We start from the raw sequence: 26246 nt of genomic DNA on the forward strand, positions 1-26246 counted from the left end.
TAAACACAACTGTCTAATTTGACAACTGTCATGTTAAACACAACTGTCTAATTTGACAACTGTCATGTTAAACACAACTGTCTAATTTGACAACTGTCATGTTAAACACAACTGTCTAATTTGACAACGGTCATGTTAAACACAACTGTCTAATTTGACAACTGTCATGTTAAACACAACTGTCTAATTTGACAACGGTCATGTTAAACACAACTGTCTAATTTGACTACTGTCATGTTAAACACAGCTGTCTAATTTGACAACTGTCTTGTTAAACACAACTGTCTAATTTGACAACTGTCTTGTTAAACACAACTGTCTAATTTGACAACGGTCATGTTAAACACAACTGTCTAATTTGACAACGGTCATACTTTTAAACACAACTGTCTAATTTGACAATTGGTCATCACCTTTAAACACAACTGTCTAATTTGACAACTGTCATGTTAAACACAACTGTCTAATTTGACTACTGTCATGTTAAAACAACTGTCTAATTTGACAACGGTCATGTTAAACACAACTGTCTAATTTGACAACTGTCTTGTTAAACACAACTGTCTAATTTGACAACTGTCTTGTTAAACACAACTGTCTAATTTGACAACGGTCTTGTTTGTTAAACACAACTGTCTAATTTGACAACGGTCATGTTAAACACAACTGTCTAATTAGCGGGACAACGGTCATGTTAAACACAACTGTCTAATTTGACAACTGTCATGTTAAACACAACTGTCTAATTTGACTACTGTCATGTTAAACACAACTGTCTAATTTGACAACGGTCATGTTAAACACAACTGTCTAATTTGACAACGGTCATGTTAAACACAACTGTCTAATTTGACAACGGTCATGTTAAACACAACTGTCTAATTTGACAACTGTCATGTTAAACACAACTGTCTAATTTGACTACTGTCATGTTAAACACAACTGTCTAATTTGACAATGGTCATGTTAAACACAACTGTCTAATTTGACAATGGTCATGTTAAACACAACTGTCTAATTTGACAATGGTCATGTTAAACACAACTGTCTAATTTGACAATGGTCATGTTAAACACAACTGTCTAATTTGACAATGGTCATGTTAAACACAACTGTCTAATTTGACAACGGTCATGTTAAACACAACTGTCTAATTTGACAACGGTCATGTTAAACACAACTGTCTAATTTGACAACTGTCATGTTAAACACAACTGTCTAATTTGACAACGGTCATGTTAAACACAACTGTCTAATTTGACAACTGTCATGTTAAACACAACTGTCTAATTTGACAACGGTCATGTTAAACACAACTGTCTAATTTGACAACTGTCTTGTTAAACACAACTGTCTAATTTGACAACGGTCATGTTAAACACAACTGTCTAATTTGACTACTGTCATGTTAAACACAACTGTCTAATTTGACAACGGTCATGTTAAACACAACTGTCTAATTTGACAACTGTCATGTTAAACACAACTGTCTAATTTGACAACATTTACATTTACATTTAAGTCATTTAGCAGACGCTCTTATCCAGAGCTACTTACAAATTGGTGCACTCACCTTATGACATCCAGTGGAACAGTCACTTTACAATAGTGCATCTAAATCTTAAAGAGCGGGGGGTGAGAGGGATTACTTATCCTATCCTAGGTATTCCTTAAAGAGGTGGGGTTTCAGGTGTCTCCGGAAGGTGGTGATTGACTCCGCTGTCCTGGCGTCGTGAGGGAGTTTGTTCCACCATTGGGGGCCAGAGCAGCGAACAGTTTTGACTGGGCTGAGCGGGAGCTGTACTCAGTGGTAGGGAGGCGAGCAGGCCAGAGGTGGATGAACGCAGTGCCCTTGTTTGGGTGTAGGGCCTGATCAGAGCCTGGAGGTACTGAGGTGCCGTTCCTCTCACAGCTCCGAGGCAGAGCACCATGGTCTTGTAGCGGATACGAGCTTCAACTGGAAGCCAGTGGAGAGAACGGAGGAGCGGGGTGACGTGAGAGAACTTGGGAAGGTTGAACACCAGACGGGCTGAGGACAGTTCTGGATGAGTTGAAGGGTTTAATGGCACAGGCAGGAGCCCAGCCAACAGCCAGTTGAGTAATTCAGACGGGAGATGACAAGTGCCTGGATTAGGACCTGCGCCGCTTCCTGTGTGAGACAGGGTCGTACTCTGCGGATGTTGTAGAGCATGAACCTACAGGAACGGGCCACCGGAACGGGCCACCGACAACAGTCATGTTAAAACACAACTGTCTAATTTGTCTAATTGTTAAACACAACTGTCTAATTTGACAACTGTCATGTTAAACACAACTGTCTAATTTGACAACGGTCATGTTAAACACAACTGTCTAATTTGACAACTGTCATGTTAAACACAACTGTCTAATTTGACAACTGTCATGTTAAACACAACTGTCTAATTTGACAACGGTCATGTTAAACACAACTGTCTAATTTGACAACGGTCATGTTAAACACAACTGTCTAATTTGACAACTGTCATGTTAAACACAACTGTCTAGTTTGACAACTGTCATGTTAAACACAACTGTCTAGTTTGACAACGGTCATGTTAAACACAACTGTCTAATTTGACAACGGTCATGTTAAACACAACTGTCTAATTTGACAATGGTCATGTTAAACACAACTGTCTAATTTGACAATGGTCATGTTAAACACAACTGTCTAATTTGACAATGGTAATGTTAAACACAACTGTCTAATTTGACAATGGTCATGTTAAACACAACTGTCTAATTTGACAATGGTCATGTTAAACACAACTGTCTAATTTGACAATGGTCATGTTAAACACAACTGTCTAATTTGACAATGGTCATGTTAAACACAACAGTCAATTTGACAATGGTAATGTTAAACACAACAGTCTAATTTGACAATGGTCATGTTAAACACAACTGTCTAATTTGACAATGGTCAAATGTTAAACACAACTGTCTAATTTGACAATGGTCATGTCAAACACAACTGTCTAATTTGACAATGGTCATGTTAAACACAACTGTCTAATTTGACAATGGTAATGTTAAACACTAGCATGAGGACCCTTTCTCATTTAGTGTTCAAAGTAAAGACTGTAGTTCCATGTGGTATACAGACTGTTCTGGGTGGATGGAGATAAGAGAGCGACCGAGAGAGAGAGACATGCAGAGAGAGAGGGACACAGAGAGAGAGACACATGCAGAGAGAGAGGGACACAGAGAGACAGACACACAGAGAGAGAGCGACACAGAGAAAGAGACACACAGAGAGAGAGAGAGAGAGACACATGCAGAGAGAGAGACACACAGAGAGAGAGACACACAGAGAGAGAGCGACACAGAGAAAGAAACACAGAGAGAGCGACAGAGAGAGAGACACAGAGAGAGAGAGACACAGATAGGGAGACACACACACACACAGAGAGACAGACACAGAGAGACAGAGACACAGAGAGACAAAGAAAGAAAGAGAGAGATGCTTGTTGGGAACACCAGCTGATGATGAGACAGGGATATGATGGATAGCAGGATGTCTGGGAGACTGCCTGGTCTCTTACCATATTTCACTCCATCACTCCTCCCTCTCTCACACACACACCCAGACAAATGCAACACACACACCCAGACAAATGCAACACACACACCCAGACAAATGCAACACACACACCCAGACAAATGCAACACACACACCCAGACAAATGCAACACACACACCCAGACAAATGCAACACACACACCCAGACAAATGCAACACACACACCCAGACAAATGCAACACACACACCCAGACAAATGCAACACACACACACAGTATTGTACATAATTTTTTTTGACCCCATGTTAATAATCTGTCTCTCTCAACGTCATGTAAAAATTCAGACCTTTTATAGTTACACATGGCTGGCTCTTACCCGGACTCTCTCTCACGCTCTAGTCTAGTTGAAAAGATGTTTACACGTGAAATAGTTAGTGTGAATAGTCACACTAAAGTTCTCTTGTTTTCCCCATATGCACGAGTTATAGTTTCAACAAAGACATAGAAAATGTATACTTGATTTGCCGAGTAGGCAATAAAGTAGCGTTATAAACTTTGCACATTAAACTGTGAATATGACCAACCCTGTTTGAGGGCTATTAGAAATCAGTAGATAAAACAGTCTTGCTTCAAGGATTCTTAGCACACTGATACAGACTTACAAATAGGCAGACAATGAAAGAACCATTCTTGTTTTCACTTCAATTTTGGAAAGATGATTATCTTCCCAGATATGGTGTAACCTAAAGAACTTCAGTTCCTGTCTGGCTCTTTTCAAATGTGATCTAAATGTTAGAATCTCAGAGTTCTAATCACTCCCCTGTGTTCCAGATGTATTTTGGACTGCGGAGGAGCACAGAGCACACCCCTCCCTCCCCTGTTCAGAGCACATACCAGCACCAGATAAAGAATATGGAGGGAGAGAAAGTGTGTGAGGGAGGGGGAGGGAGGGAAAGGGAGGGAGGGAGGGAGGGAGGGAGGGGGAGGGAGGGAGGGAGGGAGGGAGGGAGGGAGGGAGGGAGGGAGGGAGGGGAGATGGGAGGGATGGGAGAGATGAGAGAGAGAGAGAGAGAGAGAGAGAGAGAGAGAGAGAGAGAGAGAGAGAGAGAGAGAGAGAGAGAGAGAGAGCGAGTGAGAAAGAGAGGGTGAGGAGATGAGATGCTGTAGTGATTGATGGAGTAGTCAATTAGATCCATCTTAATTCGTCCCATCTGCTCTTTCATATCCAAATGAGACCAGTTCATCATCATAGAGGTCTCTGTTGATAATTCACAACATTATGTTTCTCTCTAATGGATTCAATCAACTTGAAAAATAGAAAGATTGGTGACTTCTACAGTGATTGTTTTGAATTTATTATGACTACCCAAGTAGTGTACACATGTATACTGATGGCTTTAAACATAACGGCCCCAATGGCAAGAGTCACACATGCTGTGACTATAAACTGACAGACATGGGAGAGGTGGGGCAACCCTACCAGTCCTGCACCTCAAATGGGGTCTTTCTGCGACTCCCTTACAGCTAGAGTCCACAGACTCGGGGCGCCACTGCCCTCATCCAGGAGCAGAGGATGCTTCATCATCCATATGCTATAATCCCCATTTATAATCCCACACGTCCATCCCCAAAGTGAGAGCAGCCCTGTCCTGGCTACTCAGGGAGCCATATCCTCAGAGTCCTGTCTCCTCCTCCATCTGTCTCTGAGTTTATGGAGGAGTTTCCTCACCGGGTCCGTGTACTGCCTGTTGGCCAGCCCCAGGACCAGCGGCATCACTGCCATGCTCCCGATCCCCGTGCACGACAGCACGATGTGTGTGGTGGAGTTCCCGCGCGTCTCCTTGCTGAGCAGAAACGCCACGCAGACATGTATGTAGATGATGTAGGGCACCCAGCAGACCAGGAAGGTCAGCGACACGGCGGCCACACACCGCGTGTAGCGGAGGTTGAGCCGCTGCTCCCGTTCCATGGCCTGACCGCCCCCCCTGGTCGCCACAGAGCGGTGCAGCCGACAGATATCCTTCATCTGGCCCCGGGTGATCCACAGCACACGTCCCGTCATGGCCGCGATGGACAGGATGGCAGGCGCCAGCAGCCCGTACACCTCGAGGTAGATGAAGGCGTTGGGGAAGACCCGTCTGTAAGAGCAGCACTCAGAGCCGACCGGTGCCGCTACCGCTGCCACCACGGTGGAACAGTTCACCGGCGCACCCGGCGCGCCCGTGTCGTTAAACGAGCAGCAGCCGTTCCACCCTGGGCCGGCCCGGTTGTTCCATCCGAAGGCGGGCAGGGAGGCGTAGAGCAGTGGCGGCGCCCACACGGCGAGCAGCACCAGCGGGAAGTGGCGGTGAACCCAGAAGCTACTATAATGTAACGGACTCATGATGCACATGTACCTCTCATAATGAACTATCACCAGGTTAAACAGGAACGCCAGGAACAAGAAATTAGGAAAAATATGAACCAGGAGACAGGAGCTAAAACTCAGCGGACGGTTGAGTCCCATCCAGGGGATGAACGGCAGAGCCACGCCCGTACACAGGTCAGCCACTAGCAGGCTCAGGAAGAAGTAGTTTGTGGTGTTGTAGAGCTGACGGTTACAGGAGATGCCCAGGATGATGACCAGGTTGGCCAGGATGATGGCGGTGGACAGGGGCACGGTGATGGCGTAGATGAGACGTGCCTCCGACAGCAGCGGCCGCACAGCAGAGTCATTGGCCAGGTCATCCATGGCGGTGGTTGTGTTCCTCCACAGTTGTCCTTAGTGTGCCAGACCTTTGCCCCCACTGCTACGGAGACTTCCACAGCTCCCATTAAACTGCAGGAAGCCTGGGTGAAGACAGACAGACAGACAGACAGAATACAGTGAGACCATGGAGCATGATATATTCAGAGCTCAAAAACAAACTGCCAGTTAGTCGATCTGGATAAGAATGTTGGCTAAATGACCGACATATAAATGTAAACGCAAACTGCTCTCTGGTCTAGAGACCATATGAAGCTGTAAATCCAGTTTATCAAGAAGACAGGCTTGGACCCCTGAAATAGCCTCTGTCTCTAGCATCAAGTATCAATGGTATTAATTGATCAACAAATCAGGCAGAAAAGATTCCCAGCAGTACATCAGGGCTTGAGGGTCTGTAATTGAACCCTAGTTTTTTGGTTAAATGGCCTATTTAGGTAAAACACAGTGTCTTCGTGTTCTGTCTCTCCACTTGTAGATAGATGTACGTAGATGTTATCTCTCTTTTTAAAAATATTTTATTTTTGCATTTTCCAATTAAGAACATTCAAAACAAAAGTGAAAAGATATTAGACAACGATAGGACAAAGTGACAAAAATAAATTATAATTATAGTTATATAAACAAACATGCAATAATAAAAAAAGTTTTAAAAATTCTAAAAATTCTAAAAAATAACGAGACATTGGATCACCTGCCGTAGGCTACATATTATACATTACGTGTGAAACATTATGTGAGGATTATATATAGATTCAATCAATGAGATGTGGGGGGAGATTCTCCATATAGTCAATAAAAGGTTGCCAAATTCCTCAAGCAGTAAGTGATTTTCTCCAAAGGGATACAACTATTAACTTCCGAAAGCCACATTGCAACTGGCAGGGAGGAATCCAATATCCATTTCAAGGCAATACATTTCTTGGCAATCGCTAGCAATATTTCTGTTAGCTTTGTAGTATGGCTTTGCCTAAGATTGGAGTTAGTAAAGTGACCTCCGGGTCTAAAGGGAATGCAACCCCGTGAATTGAGGATATGGTATCGCATACCCCCTGCCAGAAACCGTGTAGTTTTGAACACTGCCAAGTGGAATGGAGTAATGTTCCTTCATCTGAGCCACATCTAAAACATAGGGAGGAGATATCTGGGTTGAACCTGTGCAGTCTAGATGGGGTGATATAGAGCTGATGGAGGAAATTAAACTGGATCAGTCTGTATCTGGAGTTCAATGTGGATGTAACCCCTTCCCTGCATAGGTCACTCCATAGATCCTCATCAAGATCAATACCCAGATCTCTCTCCCATCTAAGTCTGGGTTTATCTAGCCCAGGCAGTGTTAGTCCTGACATAAGAGCATTGTAAACACGGGAAATGGTCTTGAACAGTGGTTGGTCTGCGTGGCAGAGTTGTTCAATAGATGACATCTTAGGTAGGTTCCATTGTCCCTTGAGAGTCACCCTAATAAAGTTTCGTAGTTGTAGGTAGCAAAAGAAGTCCCGGTTAGGCAAGTGGTATTTCTGTTTCAGCTGATCAAAAGACATAAGAACTCCCTCCTCGTAACAATGTTCCAGAAGAGTGATCCCCTTATTAGACCATGGTCTAAAGTTACTATTCTGGAAAAACATAGGGATCAATCTATTGTTCCATAAAGGGGTTTTAGGGGAAAGGAATCCCCCTCGTCCGAACAGCTCATGCAGTTTGCACCATGCCAGGACAGAATGTATGATTAAAGGGTTGTCTGTGATGGTTTTTATAGATTTTCTGTCCCATTTGTAAAACAAATCTGCCCCAGTGTCATCATTTACCTCAAGCTTTTCAATGTTCAACCATGAGGGAGAGGGACCATTGTCAAACCTCTGAGCCAGAAACCTAGACTGTGCAGCCCAGTAGTACATTCTAAAATTGGGGAGGTTTAAGCCCCCTTGACTGTAGTCAAGGGTCAGTTTATCCAGGCCAACCCTAGGGGTTTTGCCGTGCCAGATAAACCGTCTGGTCAGCTTGTCGAGAGAGGAAAAAAATGCTGCGGAAACAGGGATAGGGAGAGATTGAAACAGATATAGAAACCTGGGCAGGACATTCATTTTAGTTATATTGATTCTACCCAGTAGAGTGAGAGGTAAGTCCATCCATTTACAAAGGTCAACCTCCACCTTTTGCAACAAACTGGCCAGATTGAGTTTATAGAGGTTGTTCAGATTACCAGCCACCATTATGCCCAAATATGTGAAGGCCATAGGAGACCATCTAAAAGGAAACTTGTGCTTGATGGTATGATGGTCAAAGACAGACAACGGTAGGATTTCACTTTTATCAAGATTGACCTTATATCCAGAGAAAGAACTATAACACTGTAGTAGGATCTGAGAGAGGGAGTGTTCTGGGTTTGTTAGGAATAAGATAAGGTCGTCCGCAAAGAGTGATAATTTATGGGTATGGGGGCCCACCTCAAAGCCATGTATGTCAGGGCACGTTCTAATAGCCTCAGCTAACGGTTCGATGGCGAGGGCAAAGAGGTGGGGGCTAATTGGGCAACCTTGTCTGTTCCCCCTATAAAGAGGGAAAGAGGAGGAAGTAATCCCATTGGTAGCAATCCTAGCTTTAGGAGATTTGTAGAGTGATTTTATCAAATTTACAAACACGGTACCTAAACCGAACTTTTCCAAGACGCGAAAGAGGTATGGCCATTCAACCCTATCAAAGGCCTTTTCAGCGTCGAGGGAGACTGCGACACCAGGTCATTCCCACCCAAACTAAAAGGAGAAACCAATGTTTTTTCTGGTAGGCGCAACCTACCTGGCACCCCTATAAATAATAACCTCAAGTCAAAACCGTTACATAAAAAGGTGAATTATATCAAAGAACCTTCTGAGATTATTGGAGGACAATCTATTAATTATGAAGCCAGTCTGATCTGGGTTGACCAACAGGGGAAGACATGACTCCAGTTTCTTAGATAGCATCTTGGTGACCAGTTTACAATCTGTGTTAAGGAGAGAGATTGGTCTATAGGAGGCGCACTTTAGCGGGTTTTTCCCTTTCTTGTGGATTACAGTAATCACTGCTTGAGAGAGGACTCTGGAAAGCAGTTGTCTTCCCTGGCTTTTTTAAGTACCTCCATAAGGTAGGGGACCAACAGCTCCCTAAATTCTTTATAGAACTCTGGAGGGAAGCCATCCTCCCCAGGAGATTTATTAGAAGGTAAGGATTTAATGGCCTCCAACAATTCAGGGACTGAGAAGTGTTCACTCAGGCGCTCGCTGTCTTCCCCTGACAGGCATGGGAGGAGAGGAGAGAAAGGAGTCTATCTCTGATAGATCATCGCTTGATTGGGAAGTGTAGAGGTCTTCATAGTATTTCTTAAAAGTATTATTAATGTCAGTAGGGTCGAAAGATATCTCTTTAGTGAGAGTTTCTAAGTCATTAATTGTCCTCTTACTTTCCTCTGCTTTCAGTTGCCATGCCAATACTTTGTGAGCTTTCTCTCCACGCTCATAATAACGCTGTTTTGATTTAGTGATGGCCCTCTCAGCTTGATATGTGTTCAGAATATTATATTTAAGTTTTTTATTTACCAAAAGCCTGTATAGATCTTTAGTCGGGCCTCTTTGGTAGGTTCTCTCTAGCTCGGAGATTTCAGATTCAAGAGCACTCAGTTCCGCACCGTGTTTTTTCTTCAGCCCTTTAGTATAGGAAATAATCTGTCCCCTCAGGTAGGCCTTCAATGTGTCCCAAAGAATGAAGCTGTCAGGGGCAGAGGGTTTGTTTGTCAAAGTAAAAATATTGATCTGCATCTTTGATGAATGCACAAAATTCAGGTTGCTTTAGAAGTGTAGAATTTAGTCTCCATCTATATGCTCCATTTACCTTGGTAGGAATGGAGATTGATAATACCAGAGGAGAATGGTCACTAAGCAATCTGGGGAGATACTCGACATCTAACACTCTATGAAACAGTTGTGTCGAAAGTAAAAAGTTATCTATTGTAAGTCGCTCTGGATAAGAGCGTCTGCTAAATGACTTAAATGTAAATGTAAATCTATGTGTGTGTGTGTTTTGTGTGGGTGTGAATAAAAAGAGTAGTCCCTATCCTGTGGGTGCAACTGTCTCCAGATGTCTAGTAAATTGAGATCTTTCATGAATGACATGGTGAGCTTGCCGGCTTTGTTAAGAAGTGAGGGTTTGTCAGAAGACCTATCAAGAACTGTATCTAAGCAAAAATTAAAATCTCCTCCAACCAGTAGCCATCCTGGTGGTGCTTGAGCGACCTGAAGGAAGACATTCTGAATAAACATATGGTCATCGAAGTTAGGAGCATAAATATTCAATAGGGTCCAAGACTCTGAAAACATATGCCCCTGCACCAAAACAAACCTGCCAGAGGGATCAGAGATGGTGTTGTTGACACAGAAGGGGATGTGTCTACTAATCAAAATTGCAGTTCCTCTTGCTTTGGAGTTAAAAGAGGATGCAAAAACTTGTCCTAACATTCCCTTTTCAATTTCTTGTGTTCACTGGCTGTAAGATGTGTTTCTTGTAAAAATACAATGTCAGCCTTTAATTTCTTAAGGTATGTATAGACTCTTTTCCTTTTAATCGGGCTGTTAAGACCTTTTACGTTGAATGTGACATATTTTAGTGGATTAAGCATAGGTTGGGTTTCAAATATGTAACTGAATAGAAATCTATCATATGCAGAGGAAATGTTTCAACTTTGGTTTGAGCACAAAAGTGACCTGTGTGTCTCTTTAGGGAGGAAACAATAAACATAGAAAAAAGGAAAAAAAAAACTCATAAAAATCCCACCCACCCCGATTGTCAGACTAGAACAACAGTCCCAACAATCAAACATGAATACACTTGTAGAGATACGTTGCTGCTCGCTTTCCATCTTGCTCTTACTAGCTAAACCTTGGCGTAAACTAAAACCTGCAAGCTCTCTAAATTGAAAACAAACATTGTGAATAGATATTTATGGCTGAATATTTACTGCCCACGGTAAGGGCTGCTTGAGTCTCTTTACGAAAGATGAACATAAATGAGGGGGAAAGCAGTGGGCCTAAACCCACTTATTGCTTCGCCCAGTAGATATGGACTAAACCAAAATATACTCTCCTGTAAATGTAATAGAACTCACCCCGGGAAGATACGGTTAGTTCAAAATGTACAAATCAATTAAAGTGACCGGGAGATACCAGCAGTTCAATCCGGATAAGAGAAAACAAACAAACTGCATTTTATCGCCCAGAGAGACAGTCCTGGCTCAGACTCAGACGTTGCTCAGTTCTTTGAGAAAAGTGTGCACTTCTCCCGGTGTGTTGAAGAGATGGCTTCGGCCTTTGTACTGAACTTTCATCCGCGCAGGGTGGATGAGATAGCCGGTGATGTTCTTCTCCTTCAGTGCTTTGGCGGCAGGTCTGAACTGCTTGCGGCGTCTGGCGAGGTCCGCGCTCATATCCGGGAAAAGGCTTTGGCTCTTGCGAGTTGCAGTATCTTCTCTCTGTCTTGGAAACGGAGGAACCTGATCAGGACGGCTCGTGGGGGCTCATCTGGCCGGGGTTTCGGCGCTGATGTTCTGTGGGCGCGTTCGATTTCCAGTGGCTTGGTGAAGTTGATTATGCCTAGGACCTCCGGGATCCATTGAGTGAAGAAACGGACCGGGTCACAGCCCTCGCTGTCCTCTTTCAATCCCACCACACGGATATTACAACGTCTACTCTGGTTCTCCATCTGATCTACTTTGTTTTTGAGGTAGGCAATTGTCCTTTTGCAGTTGTGTCAAGACCTGGTCATGTCTAGCAATGGTATCTTCAACTGTGCTAATGCGCAGCTCTGCCTCAGTCGTTCTCAAAAGGAGATCATTCATGGAGGATTTCAGGTCGTCAATGGAAGAATGGAGTTCAGCCGATTTCTTATCGATTTTCAGAGAAAGACCTCTGTTACCATCCTGAATTTCCCGGAGGACAGTAGCCAGCATGTCGGCAGGCTCGCAAGAGGCTGCTGAGAGCAACAGTCTGGAACTGTCGTCTGAGTTGTGAGGGCTAATGCTAATCTTGCTAGCTGTAGCGTTATCGTTATCTTGGGAATCAACAACGTTTTGGTCGTCCTTCTTGCCTCTCGGTCGGAGGTCCATGGCTCTTTGGGAAGGTAAGTACTTGACAATTTATCAGCCGATGTTAGAATATTGTTTCAACGATGTTATTTAGGTAAAAATAGAATAACTTTGAAGAGCTTGGTTTGTCAACGTCTGCTCAGCTCCGCGGCATCACGTGTCTCCCAGATGTTATCTCTTTAGACACAATTACAACAGTCATCATGGCCGCAGGATTGCCGTTTCCTCCCCATTGCCCCAGCATAAGAGAGAGGAATGTTTAAAAGACGAGTGTCTTTGTTTTCTTCCTGCAGACTGCTGCGGTTCACGTAGATTGATCCCAAAGGAAATGTAATATCAAGCCTTTGGTTTGAATAGGCAGGAAGAGAGAAGGACAACAACAGGGAGGGAGTTGACAAAATGAAAGCCCTATATTACTGTAAATGACAGGTAATCTTATTTGGGGGAGGGGGGGTAGAGTTGACACAATGAAACCCCTATATTACTGTATATGCTATACATTTCTATCTGAATGTTTTGATAGAAATATAATGGATATATTCTATATGACAAGCAATTGCATATAATCTATCTCTCTTATAATCTATCTCTCTATCTCTCTATATAATCTATCTCTCTCTCTCTCACTCTTACAAAGAAATGTACTGGCTTGAACCTACAGGGGTTATTGGACTGTCCTCATAGGCAAACCCTTTGAAGAACCCTTTTGCTTCCAGGTAGAACCCCTTTGAGTTCCAGGTAAGACCCTTTCCACAGAGGGTTCTACATGGAACCAAAAAGGGTTTTCCTATGAGGACAACCAAAGAACCCTTTTGGAACCCTTTTTTCCAAGAGTGTACTGAACAGACCCCATCAGGTCAGACTCTGTGGTTAGTTATCAAACGCCTTCTTTAGGCTTCTGTCATTTCTGGACCCAGCTGGCTGAGGGTCCAGTATCTAGACAAGCACAACTAATGCAGGGTTGCAGAAAGTGACACCACACTGGAAAAAGCTAAGCGTTCCTAGACACATTTCTATGTGAGATACATTGTCTCACATACAGTAACACCCTCATGTACAAATGTAGGATTTTAATTTGATCACGCATTTGTAGCTGAGAATTTTCTTGCAAAGCAGAAAATGCAAACCTGTAGTGTATTCAAAGTTTTAAAAGGCTTCTAAAGTATGTAATTTCCACTTTAAAATGCCAGACTTGATTTGAACAGATAGCTCTCTAAAAAGACCACGTATGCAGCTAAAGTGAAGGACTAAATTGAAATGTTAGCCTCAGAAAACTCCACCACGATTGCTGAAGGATTAAATTGAAGCCTTAGCGGGGAGACGATTTCATTTGTAGCTCATTTATGAGCTGAATGGCCCGGCTGCTATGGTGAAAACAGTGGTTGAAGCCTTAGCGGGGAGACAACTTCATTTATAGCTCATTTATGAGCTGAATGGCCCGGCTGCTATGGTGAAAACAGTGGTTGAAGAACCGTTGCTTTTCCATTGTTGTTTTTTCGTTGCACTTGCATTCAGTAGTATCTATGAATCCTATTGTACACGGGTGGTTTCTAATGTTGTGAGATTCTCGCCAGTGTTTACAGAACAACTGGTTCTGAGAGATTAGGATCAGGAGCTGCAATTGTAACGTTAAGCAACTGTAACAAAATGGATGACTGCAGTGTAGCCACTATGGTGTTTTCATGGATTGCTAAAACATAATAATATGAGTGTGTATTCTTATTTTTAAAAATGTAGCTCTGTACCTGTCTATTAATGCTTTGTATTGTCATTTTATGTAGTTCTGTCCTTCAGCTGTAATTGTCTGTTGGTGTTCTGTATTATGTCATATTTGATGTTTTGTGTTGGACCCCAGGAAGAGGAGCTGCAGCTTTGGCTGTAACAAACATGGACCCTAATAAAATACCAACGAAAAACGTACTAACCTCTACAATTATTTAATCTTTTAATTCAATTATAGTCCACATAATTCACATTTCCTGTTGCTGCAGGATTATCCTCCTGCTGTAGAAAATTGGCTCAGATTAAGATCCTACATCTGTAGCCCTACTTTACGAGTTGAAGCTGTTCTTAATAATGTGCTGTAATGTGCCTAAAGGTAATAAACCAACATGCCAGAATATATGTTGATTCCCGGGACCACCTGGGAACACGCATGACTCCAAGTCGCTTTGGATAAAAGCATCCGCTTAATGGCATATACTATGATCATTACTACTAGTCACTTTAATAACGCCCCTTTAAGAATGTTTACATATCTCACATTACTCATCTCTAGAAACGGTATCCTTCACTATCTATTCTTTACTATCTATTGCATCTTAGCCGCTCTGTCACTGCTCATCCATATATTTTATACTTACATATTCTCATCCCATTCCTTTACTAGATTGTGTGTATTAGGTTTTGTTGTGGAATTGTTAGATATTAGCTGTTAGATACTGCTGCACTGTCGGATGTAGAAGCATTTCGCTACACTCACAATAACATCTGCATGTGTATGTGACCAATAAAATTTGATTTGTACAAAGCCAAACTTTTGACTCCTTTGCTTAGAGGATCAAGTAAAAAACTGCTTTAGAACAGACTCCATGCAGTTTGACAGTGGCGTGGTAACAGATGTCCTTGCAAGAGACAGTGGGTTAATGGACTAAAGCATAACGTGTACTCCCTTGTCAACCCTATACAAAAGGGTTAAATGAATGGCTTCCATTCTTTCAAAATGGAGTGTTCATTTCGATCAGGGATGGGCAACTCCAGTCCTCGGGGGCCTGATAGGTGTCACACTTTTGCCCCAGCCCCATCTAACACACCTGACTCCAATAATCAACTAATCATGATCTTCAGTTTAGAATTCAATTAGTTTAAATCAGCTGTGTTTACTGGGGATGTGGATAAAGTGTGACACTACTCCGACCCCTGAGGACTGGAGTTGCCCAACCCTGAATAAAATGGTAGGTGAGAGAGGAGTGTTTCTTAATCCTGGTCCTGTGGATCCAAAGGAGTGCACATTTTAGTGTTTGCCTTACCACTAACACACCTGATTAAAATCATCAAAGCTCGATGATGAGTTGATCATTTGAATCAGGTGTGTAGTGCTAAAACAGGACCAGGATTACAAAACACTGGGTTATAGCCGGATGTAACTGTGTTTCTCCTATTAGAAAATCCTTCTATAACAAAATACTCATTTACTTTTGACCATTTTACAGTAAAAATGGAAAATGTACATTTTCATTTTATAGTAATTTGATAATTATAATTAAGGTTTAGTCAAGTCTACTTTTAACTGAGCTCCAACTCCTCAGAGGTTGAAGAACCCTACATGCTCATGTGATTCATATGTCTTGATTCATATGTACATTAGAAGAAAATGGTGTTGAAAACAAGGCTCACCTTTGTAGGACAAGAGATTCAGTCGTCGGTTCCCTGTGAAGGAGAAACGCTGTATCATCGTTTGATTAGAGAACAGGTGTATGCCACAGACAGGTATTGCTTATATCAACAACATGTAGATCCCAAATAACACCCTTTCTCCTCTGTGACCTTCCACAGTCTCTAAATCACTTGCCACACTACACATATTCCCTGTGGTGAATCTAGCCAACGCTACAGAGAACTGTCCTGCTGCCCCTCAGAAAGCCCTTGCGGTGAGGCAGAGAGGAGCTGAGTGCAGGGGCTTCCTAACAGATGCTGGGTCTTAAAGGGGAAGTACACTCAGAGAGGGGAAGTGGGAGCACGGCCTGTAAAGCAGTGAGTTGCTGTCAGTCAGGTGCCACAACAGAGCTAAAGGGAGTATTCACGTTATACATTTGGGAAATGTGTGGACTGCGGATGTGTTTATGAAATGATGCCTTATTGGCCATCTTAAATGAAGAACTTACTGGCCATTATGAATGAAGATCACGTGATGAACTACATGTCTACAACGATCCTCTTCGGTATGTTCCTTTTCCACCGGACCCCAACGCAAGCACACGTTCCTTACTTCTGAATACACAGATGCTCCTGTATCCAAGCACACATTCCTTACTTCTCAATACACAGATGCTCCTGTATCCAACACAACATTCCTATGAATGTATGTCCTTGCAAACATTTACACCTAATGGTATATACAGTATATTAATCCATAGAGCTGGTCAAATAAGTGTCATCTTTAATCATCTCTGTAGTTGGACGGCCCGGCTTCCAGTCCGCCAGTTATGCTGTATAAACACAGACTCCCTCAGCAATAGTTTGGACTTGGCAATGAGATGGATTGGTCCGTAGCACTGGGGGGCCGTAGCTTCCAATGTGATAATGCTTTTAAACACAACTCTTCTCCAAATCCTGCTAGCTCACGAGACATTGTGCAGGGACGACACACAATACAAACATGCACAAGCACACACACATATAACACAATATGGAGGGTTATCAGTCAGTTGAAAGAGGAAGATGACAGAGAACTCAGACATAAACCAAAAGGCTGCCTCACTTTTAGGATTTCTATCTTCTCGGAAATACAAGAGCAAAACACTAAAATAGTAGAAATGATTCTCCTTTTTTCTAGTTCTCTAGAAACTTCTCTAAATAATATGGTTCTCCAAAGCTATCAGCCACAACTCTCCCCATATCTCCCAGGAATCAAGGTGTTCTTAGACCACTGACTTAGTAAAGGGTGATAAACATGCTGTAATAATAAATGTGTTGACTTTTACATGTAGTATAACCACCTCTTTCTCACTGTATCGGTTTGCTACAGGAGCCTATTCCCTCTTTGTGGTCGACCCCTATTGAATTCCACTAACTACCTCTCACAGGCTGTAAATCCTTAGAGACAGGCTGGTGCTAAATCCCTGGGCAGCTCCTTTTGTGATAAACACACACACACACACACACACACACACACACACACACACACACACACACACACACACACACACACACACACACACACACACACACACACACACACACACACACACACACACACACACACACACACACACACACACACACACACACACACATTAACCTTTGAGGCCAAGAACACTAACGTTAGCAGTGGCACTGCGACAGACAAACATATAAAATCCTCATACCGCTCAAAGACCAATTACAATCATCGCAGGTGTTACTTTTACCAGGTCGCCAGGACAGCTCCAACCTACCCCAGCCATGCCCATAAGCTGAGGTAACGTTGAGAGGATGTTGTGTGAACGTTTGTATGTTTGTAGCAAAAGGGGTCTCTTAGTTGTGTGACTGACATGAAATATGAATGTCATGTCACACTGGGTATTTAAAGCACATTGGCACACGGCGCGTGCAGGTGCACTCAGAACGAGTGTGTCAACAGCATCACAGTTGGGCTGGTTTGAGATATCCAGATGTAGGAAATAAGCGCTTGGGCACACTGTCCTGGGAGACCGTTGTTTTGTTTCCCTGCTGATGGAGATGAGAAACGGAGGTGTGGAAGAGGGGGAATAGAGAAAGGACAGGAGGGAGGTGATGGATGGAATAGAGAAAAGAAAGCAGGTGACTGGTAAAAGGAGCGATTGGGGAGGAGGAGGGCTATGGATGGAATGGAGTGATGGAAGGAGGAGGGCTATGGATGGAATGGAGTGATGGAAGGAGGAGGGCTATGGATGGAATGGAGGGATGGAAGGAGGAGGGCTATGGATGGAATGGAGGGATGGAAGGAGGAGGGCTATGGATGGAATGGAGGGATGGAAGGAGGAGGGCTATGGATGGAATGGAGTGATGGAAGGAGGAGGGCTATGGATGGAATGGAGGGATGGAAGAAGGGGGGCTATGGATGGAATGGAAGGATGGAAGGAGGGCTATGGATGGAATGGAGTGATGGAAGGAGGAGGGCTATGGATGGAATGGAGGGATGGAAGAAGGGGGGCTATGGATGGAATGGAGGGATGGAAGGAGGGCTATGGATGGAATGGAGGGATGGAAGGAGGGCTATGGATGGAATGGAGGGATGGAAGAAGGGGGGCTATGGATGGAATGGAGGGATGGAAGGAGGAGGGCTATGGATGGAATGGAGGGATGGAAGAAGGGGGGCTATGGATGGAATGGAGGGATGGAAGGAGGAGGGCTATGGATGGAATGGAGGGATGGAAGGAGGGCTATGGATGGAATGGAGTGATGGAAGGAGGAGGGCTATGGATGGAATGGAGGGATGGAAGAAGGGGGGCTATGGATGGAATGGAAGGATGGAAGGAGGAGGGCTATGGATGGAATGGAGTGATGGAAGGAGGGCTATGGATGGAATGGAGGGATGGAAGGAGGAGGGCTATGGATGGAATGGAGGGATGGAAGGAGGAGGGCTATGGATGGAATGGAGGGATGGAAGGAGGAGGGCTATGGATGGAATGGAGGGATGGAAGGAGGAGGGCTATGGATGGAATGGAGGGATGGAAGGAGGAGGGCTATGGATGGAATGGAGGGATGGAAGGAGGAGGGCTATGGATGGAATGGAGGGATATGGATGGAATGGAGTGATGGAAGGAGGAGGGCTATGGATGGAATGGAGGGATGGAAGAAGGGGGGCTATGGATGGAATGGAAGGATGGAAGGAGCAGGGCTATGGATGGAATGGAGTGATGGAAGGAGGGCTATGGATGGAATGGAGGGATGGAAGGAGGAGGGCTATGGATGGAATGGAGTGATGGAAGGAGGAGGGCTATGGATGGAATGGAGGGATGGAAGGAGGAGGGCTATGGATGGAATGGAGTGATGGGAGGAGGAGGGCTATGGATGGAATGGAGTGATGGAAGGAGGAGGGCTATGGATGGAAGGAGGAGGGCTATTGCAAATCCCGACAAACAACTACTAAACACACCTATAAAATGTGATAATGCCTTTGGTCTTTCTGTTATACTAGCTCTGTCCCTCCCACACACTCTCTCTAAAGACCAGTTTGGTAAAGAGGTAGACATTTCACAAGCATTGGCATAGCAACAAAACAGTAGCTACTTGGCTAATGCCTTTCCTGCTGGGTAGAATATATAGGCCACTGCAATAAAACAGCAATATCATTACATTCTTACAGGACATAAACATCTGCTTATGAGGCATTTCCTAGAGGAAAGGGCTTGTCATGACACAGGAGATCATTTTAGCTCCTCGGGTTCACAGGAAAATATGGTAGCCTAACTTTCTCAACTCCAGTCCTCCAGAACCACCAGCAGCACACATTTTTGTTGTAGCCCCCCCCAAAAAAAACATCACCTGATTCAACTCATTAAAAGGGCTTTATGATTAGTTGACAAGAAGAAAATGAGGTCTACTACAACAGAAATATATACTGTTACTTGGGGGCACTGGAGGAATGGAGTTGGGAAACACTGGACTAGTGGCCACTGCCTCTTCCTAGAAAGGAGGTTATCCTCACCTAGATTTTCCTACACTTTATGTGCTTTCCCCTTTTAAAGTGAGAATACATTTGATGAATAAAATCAAGATATATAGCACTGATTCTTGAAGAATATAACTTAAAATGCCCCATCAGCTTAGTTCTACTGTCGTACCCCCATTAGAACCCAAAACATAAACATGTTTTACTCCCATTCTTCTCTTAAGGTCCTCTCAAGCTCTGTAAGGTTGGATGGGGAGCGTCGCTGCACACATTATCAGGTCTCTCCAGAGATGTTCGATGGGGTTCAAGTCTGGGTTCTGGCTGGGCCACTCAAGGACATTCAGAGACTTGTCCCGAAGCCAATCCTGGGTTGTCTTGGCTGTGTGCTTAGGGTCGTTGTCCTGTTGGAAGGTGAACCGTCACCCCAGTCGGTGGTCCTGAGCACTCTGGAGCAGGTTTTCATCAAAGATCTTGCACTTTCCTCTGATCATCTATCCTTCAATCCTGACTAGTCTCCCAGTCTCTGCCACTGAAAAACATCCCCACAGCATGATGCTGCAACCACCATGCTTCACCATAGGGATGGTATTGGGCAGGTGATGAGCGGTACCTGGTTTCCTCCAGACGTGGCAATTGGCATTCAGGCCAGAGAATCTTGTTTCTCATGGTCTGAGAGTCCTTTAGGTGCCATTTGGCAAACTCCAAGCGGGCTGTCATGTGCCTTTTAGTGGATTCCATCTGGCCATTACCATAAAGGCCTGATTGGTGGAGTGCTGCAGAGATGGTTGTCCTTCTGGAAGGTTCTTCAATCTCCACAGAAGAACTCTGGAGCTCTGTCAGAGTGATCATCGGGTTCTTGGTCACCTACCTGACCAAGGCCCTTCTCCCCCTATTGCTCAGTTTGGCCAGGAGGCAAGCTCTAGGAAGTGTCTTGGTGGTTCCCAAACTTCTTCCATTTAAGAATGATGGAGGACACTGTTGTTGCCATACCAGGCAGTGATGCAACCAGCCAGGATGCACTCGATGGTGCAGCTGTAGAACCTTTTGAGGATCTGAGGACCAATGCCAAATCTTTTCAGTCTCCTGAGGCGGAATAGGTTTTGTCGTGCCCTCTTCCGACTGTCTTGGTGTGCTTGGACCATGTTAGTTTGTTGGTGATGTGGACACCAAGGAACTTGAAGCTCTCAACCTGCTCCACTACAGCCCCGTTGATGAGAATGGGGGTGTGCTCGGTCTTCCTTTTCCTATAGTCCACAATAATATATAATAATATATGCCATTTAGCAGACGCTTTTATCCAAAGCGACTTACAGTCATGTGTGCATACATTCTACGTATGGGTGGTCCCGGGAATCGAACCCACTACCCTGGCGTTACAAGCGCCATGCTCTACCAACTGAGCGACAGAAGGACCACAATCATCTCCTTTGTCTTGATCATGTTGAGGGAAAAGTTGTTGTCCTGGCACCACACAGCCAGGTCTCTGACCTCCTCCCTATAGGCTGTCTCGTCGTTGTGGGGGATCAGGCCTACCACTGTTGTATCATCGGCAAACTTAATGATGGTATTGGAGTCGTGTCTGGCCGTGCAGTCATGAGAGAACAGGGAGTACAGGAGGGGACTGAGCACGCACCCCAGAGGGGCTCCTGTGTTGAAGATCAGCGTGGCAGATGTGTTGTTACCTAGCGTTACCACCTGGGGGTGGCCCATCAGGAAGTCCATGGATCTAGTTGCAGAGGGAGGTGTTTAGTCCCAGGGTCCTTAGCTTAGTGATGAGCTTTGAGGGCACTATGGTGTTGAACGCTGAGCTGTAGTCAATGAATAGCACTCTCACATAGGTGTTCATTTTGTCCAGGTGGGAAAGGGCAGTGTGGAGTGCAATAGAGAGTGCATCATCTGTGGATCTGTTGGGGCGGTTTGCAAATTGGAGTGGGTCTAGGGTTTCTGGAATAATGGTGTTGATGTGAGCCATGACCAGCCTTTCAAAGCACTTCATGGCTACAGACGTGAGTGCTTCAGGTCGGTAGTCATTTAGGCAGGTTACCTTAGTGTTCTTGAGCACAGGGACTATGGTGGTCTGCTTGAAACATGTTGGTATTACAGACAGTCCTGTAGCTTAGCATCTCTTGGGGACCTTCAATGCTGCATACATTTTTGGTACCCTTCCCCAGATCTGTTGCTTGACACAATTCTGTCTCAGAACTCTACAGACAATTCCTTTGACCACATTGCTTGGTTTTTGCTCTGACATGCACTGTCAACTGTGGGACCTTATATAGACAGGTGTGTGTCTTTCCAAATCATGTCCAATCAATTGATTTTACCGCAGGTGGACTCCAATCAAGTTGTAGAAACATCAAGGATGATCAATGGAAACAGGATGCACCTGAACTCAATTACGAGTCTCATAGCAGTGGGTGGGGTTATATCCTTCCTGTTTGGCCCTGTCCGCGGGTGTCCTCGGATGGGGCCACAGTGTCTCCTGACCCCTCCTGTCTCAGCCTCCAGTATTTATGCTGCAGTAGTTTTGTGTCGGGGGGCTAGGGTCAGTTTGTTATATCTGGAGTACTTCTCCTGTCCTATTCGGTGTCCTGTGTGAATCTAAGTGTGCGTTCTCTAATTCTCTCCTCTCTTTCTTTCTCTCTCTCGGAGGACATGAGCCCTAGGACCATGCCCCAGGACTACCTGACATGATGACTCCTTGCTGTCCCCAGTCCACCTGGCCATGCTGCTGCTCCAGTTTCAACTGGCCTGGGCCCTAGGACCATGTCCCAGGACTACCTGACATGATGACTCCTTGCTGTCCCCAGTCCACCTGGCCATGCTGCTGCTCTAGTTTCAACTGTTCTGCCTTACTATTATTCAACCATGCTGGTAATTTATGAACATTTGAACATCTTGGCCACGTTCTGTTATAATCTCCACCCGGCACAGCCAGAAGAGGACTGGCCACCCCACATAGCCTGGTTCCTCTCTAGGTTTCTTCCTAGGTTTTGGCCTTTCTAGGGAGTTTTTCCTAGCCACCGTGCTTTTACACCTGCATTGTTTGCTGTTTGGGGTTTTAGGCTGGGTTTCTGTACAGCACTTTGAGATATCAGCTGATGTACGAAGGGCTATATAAATAAATTTGGTCTGAACACTTATGTAAATACAGTATCAGTTTTATTTTAATACACTTCCACCAAAAAAACTAAAAACCTGTTTTCACTTTGTCATTATGGGGTAGTGCGTAGATTGAGGAACATTTATTTAATACATTTTTGAATAAGGGCTGTAACAAAAATGTGGAAAAAGTCAAGGGGTCTGAATACTTTCCAAATGCACTGTGTCTGAGTCATATCTGTATAATGTTAGATTAGCCTAGAAGCTATTTTGGCTAGGGCACCCTGTAGCGTGGCTGAATGCATTAGATCAAGCACACAGATCCAAGTTTACAACAAATTAGGTCATCTCTTGATGATGCAGTTGACTTTGTAGTATGCTTATCATACATCTAATCACAGCAGTGTTCTGGTCCCTACAGTGTGTAACAAATCGCACCCTATTCCCTATATAGTGCACTACTTTTGACCACAGCCCTAGTCAAAAGAAGACCACTATAGAGAATAGGGTGCCATTTGTGAGACAATATGTGACTCAATGACGGTCTGCACAAAGCCTTCTCAGGCAGAGCTGATGCTGGGAATGAACCAGGACAACCTAGAGACTTGGGTTGAAAACGTCTTTAATGGTTCCAACAAACAGCAGAACAAAGCCCATGGCTCTGTCCCAATACTTCAGAGATGCACCCTTCCTTCCATGTTTCCTTAAGGTCAGTGATGGGGCAGGGGAAAGCAAAGTTATCACATTATTTCCACCAATCCAGATTCGTGATTACTTCAGAAAAGGAAGGACGGATGCATTTCTAAAGTATTTCAACAGGGCCCAATATATTTACAGTGGGGGAAAAAAGTATTTAGTCAGCCACCAATTGTGCAATTTCTCCCACTTAAAAAGATGAGAGAACTATAATTTTCATCATAGGTACACTTTAACTATGACTTACAGAAAACGCTTGACCTCTGTCATTGCCAACAAAGGTATTGAGATAAACTTTTGTTATTGACCAAATACTTATTTTCCACACATTTCCCTCAAATAAATTCATTCAAAAATCCTACAAAAATGTGATTTTCAGGTAACAAATTTTTCCCCCTCACGTGTCCCCCTTTGTCTGTCATAGTTGAAGTGTACCTATGATGAAAATGACACGCTTCTCATCTTTCACAATTGGTGGCTAACTAAATAAATACTTTTTTTGCCCCACTGTACATAACGTTGAGTTGACATATTTTGGGGTGATTTAGGGAGAAAGTGAAGATTACACTCCACAAATCACCCCAGAAAATATTATCCGACCTCTGTCATTGCCAACAAAGGTATTGAGATAAACTTTTGTTATTGACCAAATACTTATTTTCCCTTCTAGAACACTGCAGGTCTACTTTTTTTGCCCCACTGTACATAACGTTGAGTTGATATATTTTGGGGTGATTTAGGGAGAAAGTGAAGATTACACTCCACAAATCACCAGATATTATCCGTCCCTTCTAGAACACTGCAGGTCTACTATAGATCAGACAGACCACAATCGATACAAGACAGTTCAAAAACCCTCAGTTGTGAGAAAACACAATGAAAGGCCGGGATTCAATCTGATCGCGCTTTGTTGACAATGCGCCATTTAACTACTTGGTGACAGGGGGGCAGTATTGAGTAGCTTGGATGAATAAGGTGCCCAGAGTAAACTGCCTGCTACTCTGTCCTAGATGCTAATATATGCATATTATTAGTAGTATTGGATAGAAAACACTCTGAAGTTTCTAAAACTGTCTGTGAGTATGACAGAACTCATATGGCAGGCGAAAACCAGAGAAAAATCCAACCAGGAAATGGGAAATCTGAGGTTTGTAGTTTAACTCTTTGCCATTCCAATACGCAGTGGGATATTGGTTATGTTGCACTTCCTAAGGCTTCCACTAGATGTCAACAGTCTTTAGAACTTTGTTTCAGGCTTCTACTGTGAAGGGGGGCTGAATGAGAGGGGATTGAGCCAGGTGTCTGTCAGAGTGCGTCTCGTGACGCACGGTCACAAGAGAGTTAGCTCTCGTTCCATTGCTTTTCTACAGACATAGGAATTCTCCAATTTGGAACATTATTGAAGATTTATGATAAAAACATCCTAAAGATTGATTCTATACTTAGTTTGACATGTTTCTATGACCTGTAATATAACTTTTTGAACTTTTCTTTGACGTTCGGCTGGACTTGCATTTGTTTACCAAACTCCCTAACAAAAGAAGCCATTTGGACATAAATTATTAACCTTATCGAACAAATCAAACATTTATTATGGAACTGGGATTCCTGGGAGTGCATTCTGATGAAGATCATCAAATGTAAGTACAAATTTATAATGCTATTTCTGACTAATGTTGACTACACAATACCAAGTTCTCTCACGTCACCCCGCTCCTCTGCTCTCTCCACTGGCTTCCAGTTGAAGCTCGCATCCGCTACAAGACCATGGTGCTTGCCTACGGAGCTGTGAGGGGAACGGCACCTCAGTACCTCCAGGCTCTGATCAGGCCCTACACCCAAACAAGGGCACTGCGTTCATCCACCTCTGGCCTGCTCGCCTCCCTACCACTGAGGAAGTACAGCTCCCGCTCAGCCCAGTCAAAACTGTTCGCTGCTCTGGCCCCCCAATGGTGGAACAAACTCCCTCACGACGCCAGGACAGCGGAGTCAATCACCACCTTCCGGAGACACCTGAAACCCCACCTCTTTAAGGAATACCTAGGAAAGGATAAGTAATCCTTCTCACCCCCCCCCTTTAAGATTTAGATGCACTATTGTAAAGTGACTGTTCCACTGGATGTCATAAGGTGAATGCACCAATTTGTAAGTCGCTCTGGATAAGAGCGTCTGCTAAATGACTTAAATGTAAATGTAAATGTACCGTAATTGCTGGACTATTAAGCACACCTGAATATAAACCGCACCCACTGAATTATTCAAAAATATGTATTTTGTACATAAATAAGCCGCACATGTCTATAAGCTGCAGGTGCCTACCGGTACATTGAAACAAATGAACTTTACACAGCCTTTAAACGAAACACGGCTTGTAACAAATTAAACAGTGGCCTACCAAGAAAGTCATTGGTCACTATCTTCCTCCTCCTGTGCACTGAAACCACTGAAGCCATCTCCTTCGGTGTCGGAGTTGAATAGCCTCAGAATTGCTTCATCCGATGTTGGATCAAAGTAAAAATGAAATGAGTAAGTAAAATGATTGTTTTGATATAAATATGAACTTGACCAAACAAAACATACATTTATTGTGTAACATGAAGTCCTATGACTGTCATCTGATGAAGACCATCAAGGTTAGTGATTCATTTTTATCTCAATTTGTGCTTTTTGTGACTCCTCTCTTTGGCTGGAAAAATGGCT

At 43.9% G+C, this 26246-nt stretch overlaps 1 protein-coding gene across 1 annotated transcript; it reads right to left on the minus strand.

The window, feature by feature from the left end:
* Nucleotides 1–4882: 4882 nt before the first annotated feature.
* On the minus strand, nt 4883–26215 carry LOC124008366 (G-protein coupled bile acid receptor 1-like). Its single transcript, XM_046319591.1, has 4 exons — nt 25942–26215; nt 16279–16402; nt 15791–15823; nt 4883–6371 (listed from the first exon to the last, which is right to left on the minus strand). Exon 4 carries the CDS (start codon nt 6271–6273, stop codon nt 5200–5202), a length of 1074 nt encoding a protein of 357 aa, XP_046175547.1. The 5' UTR covers nt 6274–6371; nt 15791–15823; nt 16279–16402; nt 25942–26215; the 3' UTR covers nt 4883–5199.
* Nucleotides 26216–26246: the final 31 nt, after the last annotated feature.

The sequence above is a fragment of the Oncorhynchus gorbuscha genome, linkage group LG21 (assembly GCF_021184085.1).
Source record: "Oncorhynchus gorbuscha isolate QuinsamMale2020 ecotype Even-year linkage group LG21, OgorEven_v1.0, whole genome shotgun sequence".
In the NCBI taxonomy this organism is placed as follows: Eukaryota; Metazoa; Chordata; class Actinopteri; order Salmoniformes; family Salmonidae; genus Oncorhynchus; species Oncorhynchus gorbuscha.

Excerpts from the sequence above, each read along its gene's own strand:
- LOC124008366 (XM_046319591.1), bottom strand. The coding sequence starts at position 6,273 with ATGGATGACCTGGCCAATGACTCTGCTGTGCGGCCGCTGCTGTCGGAG.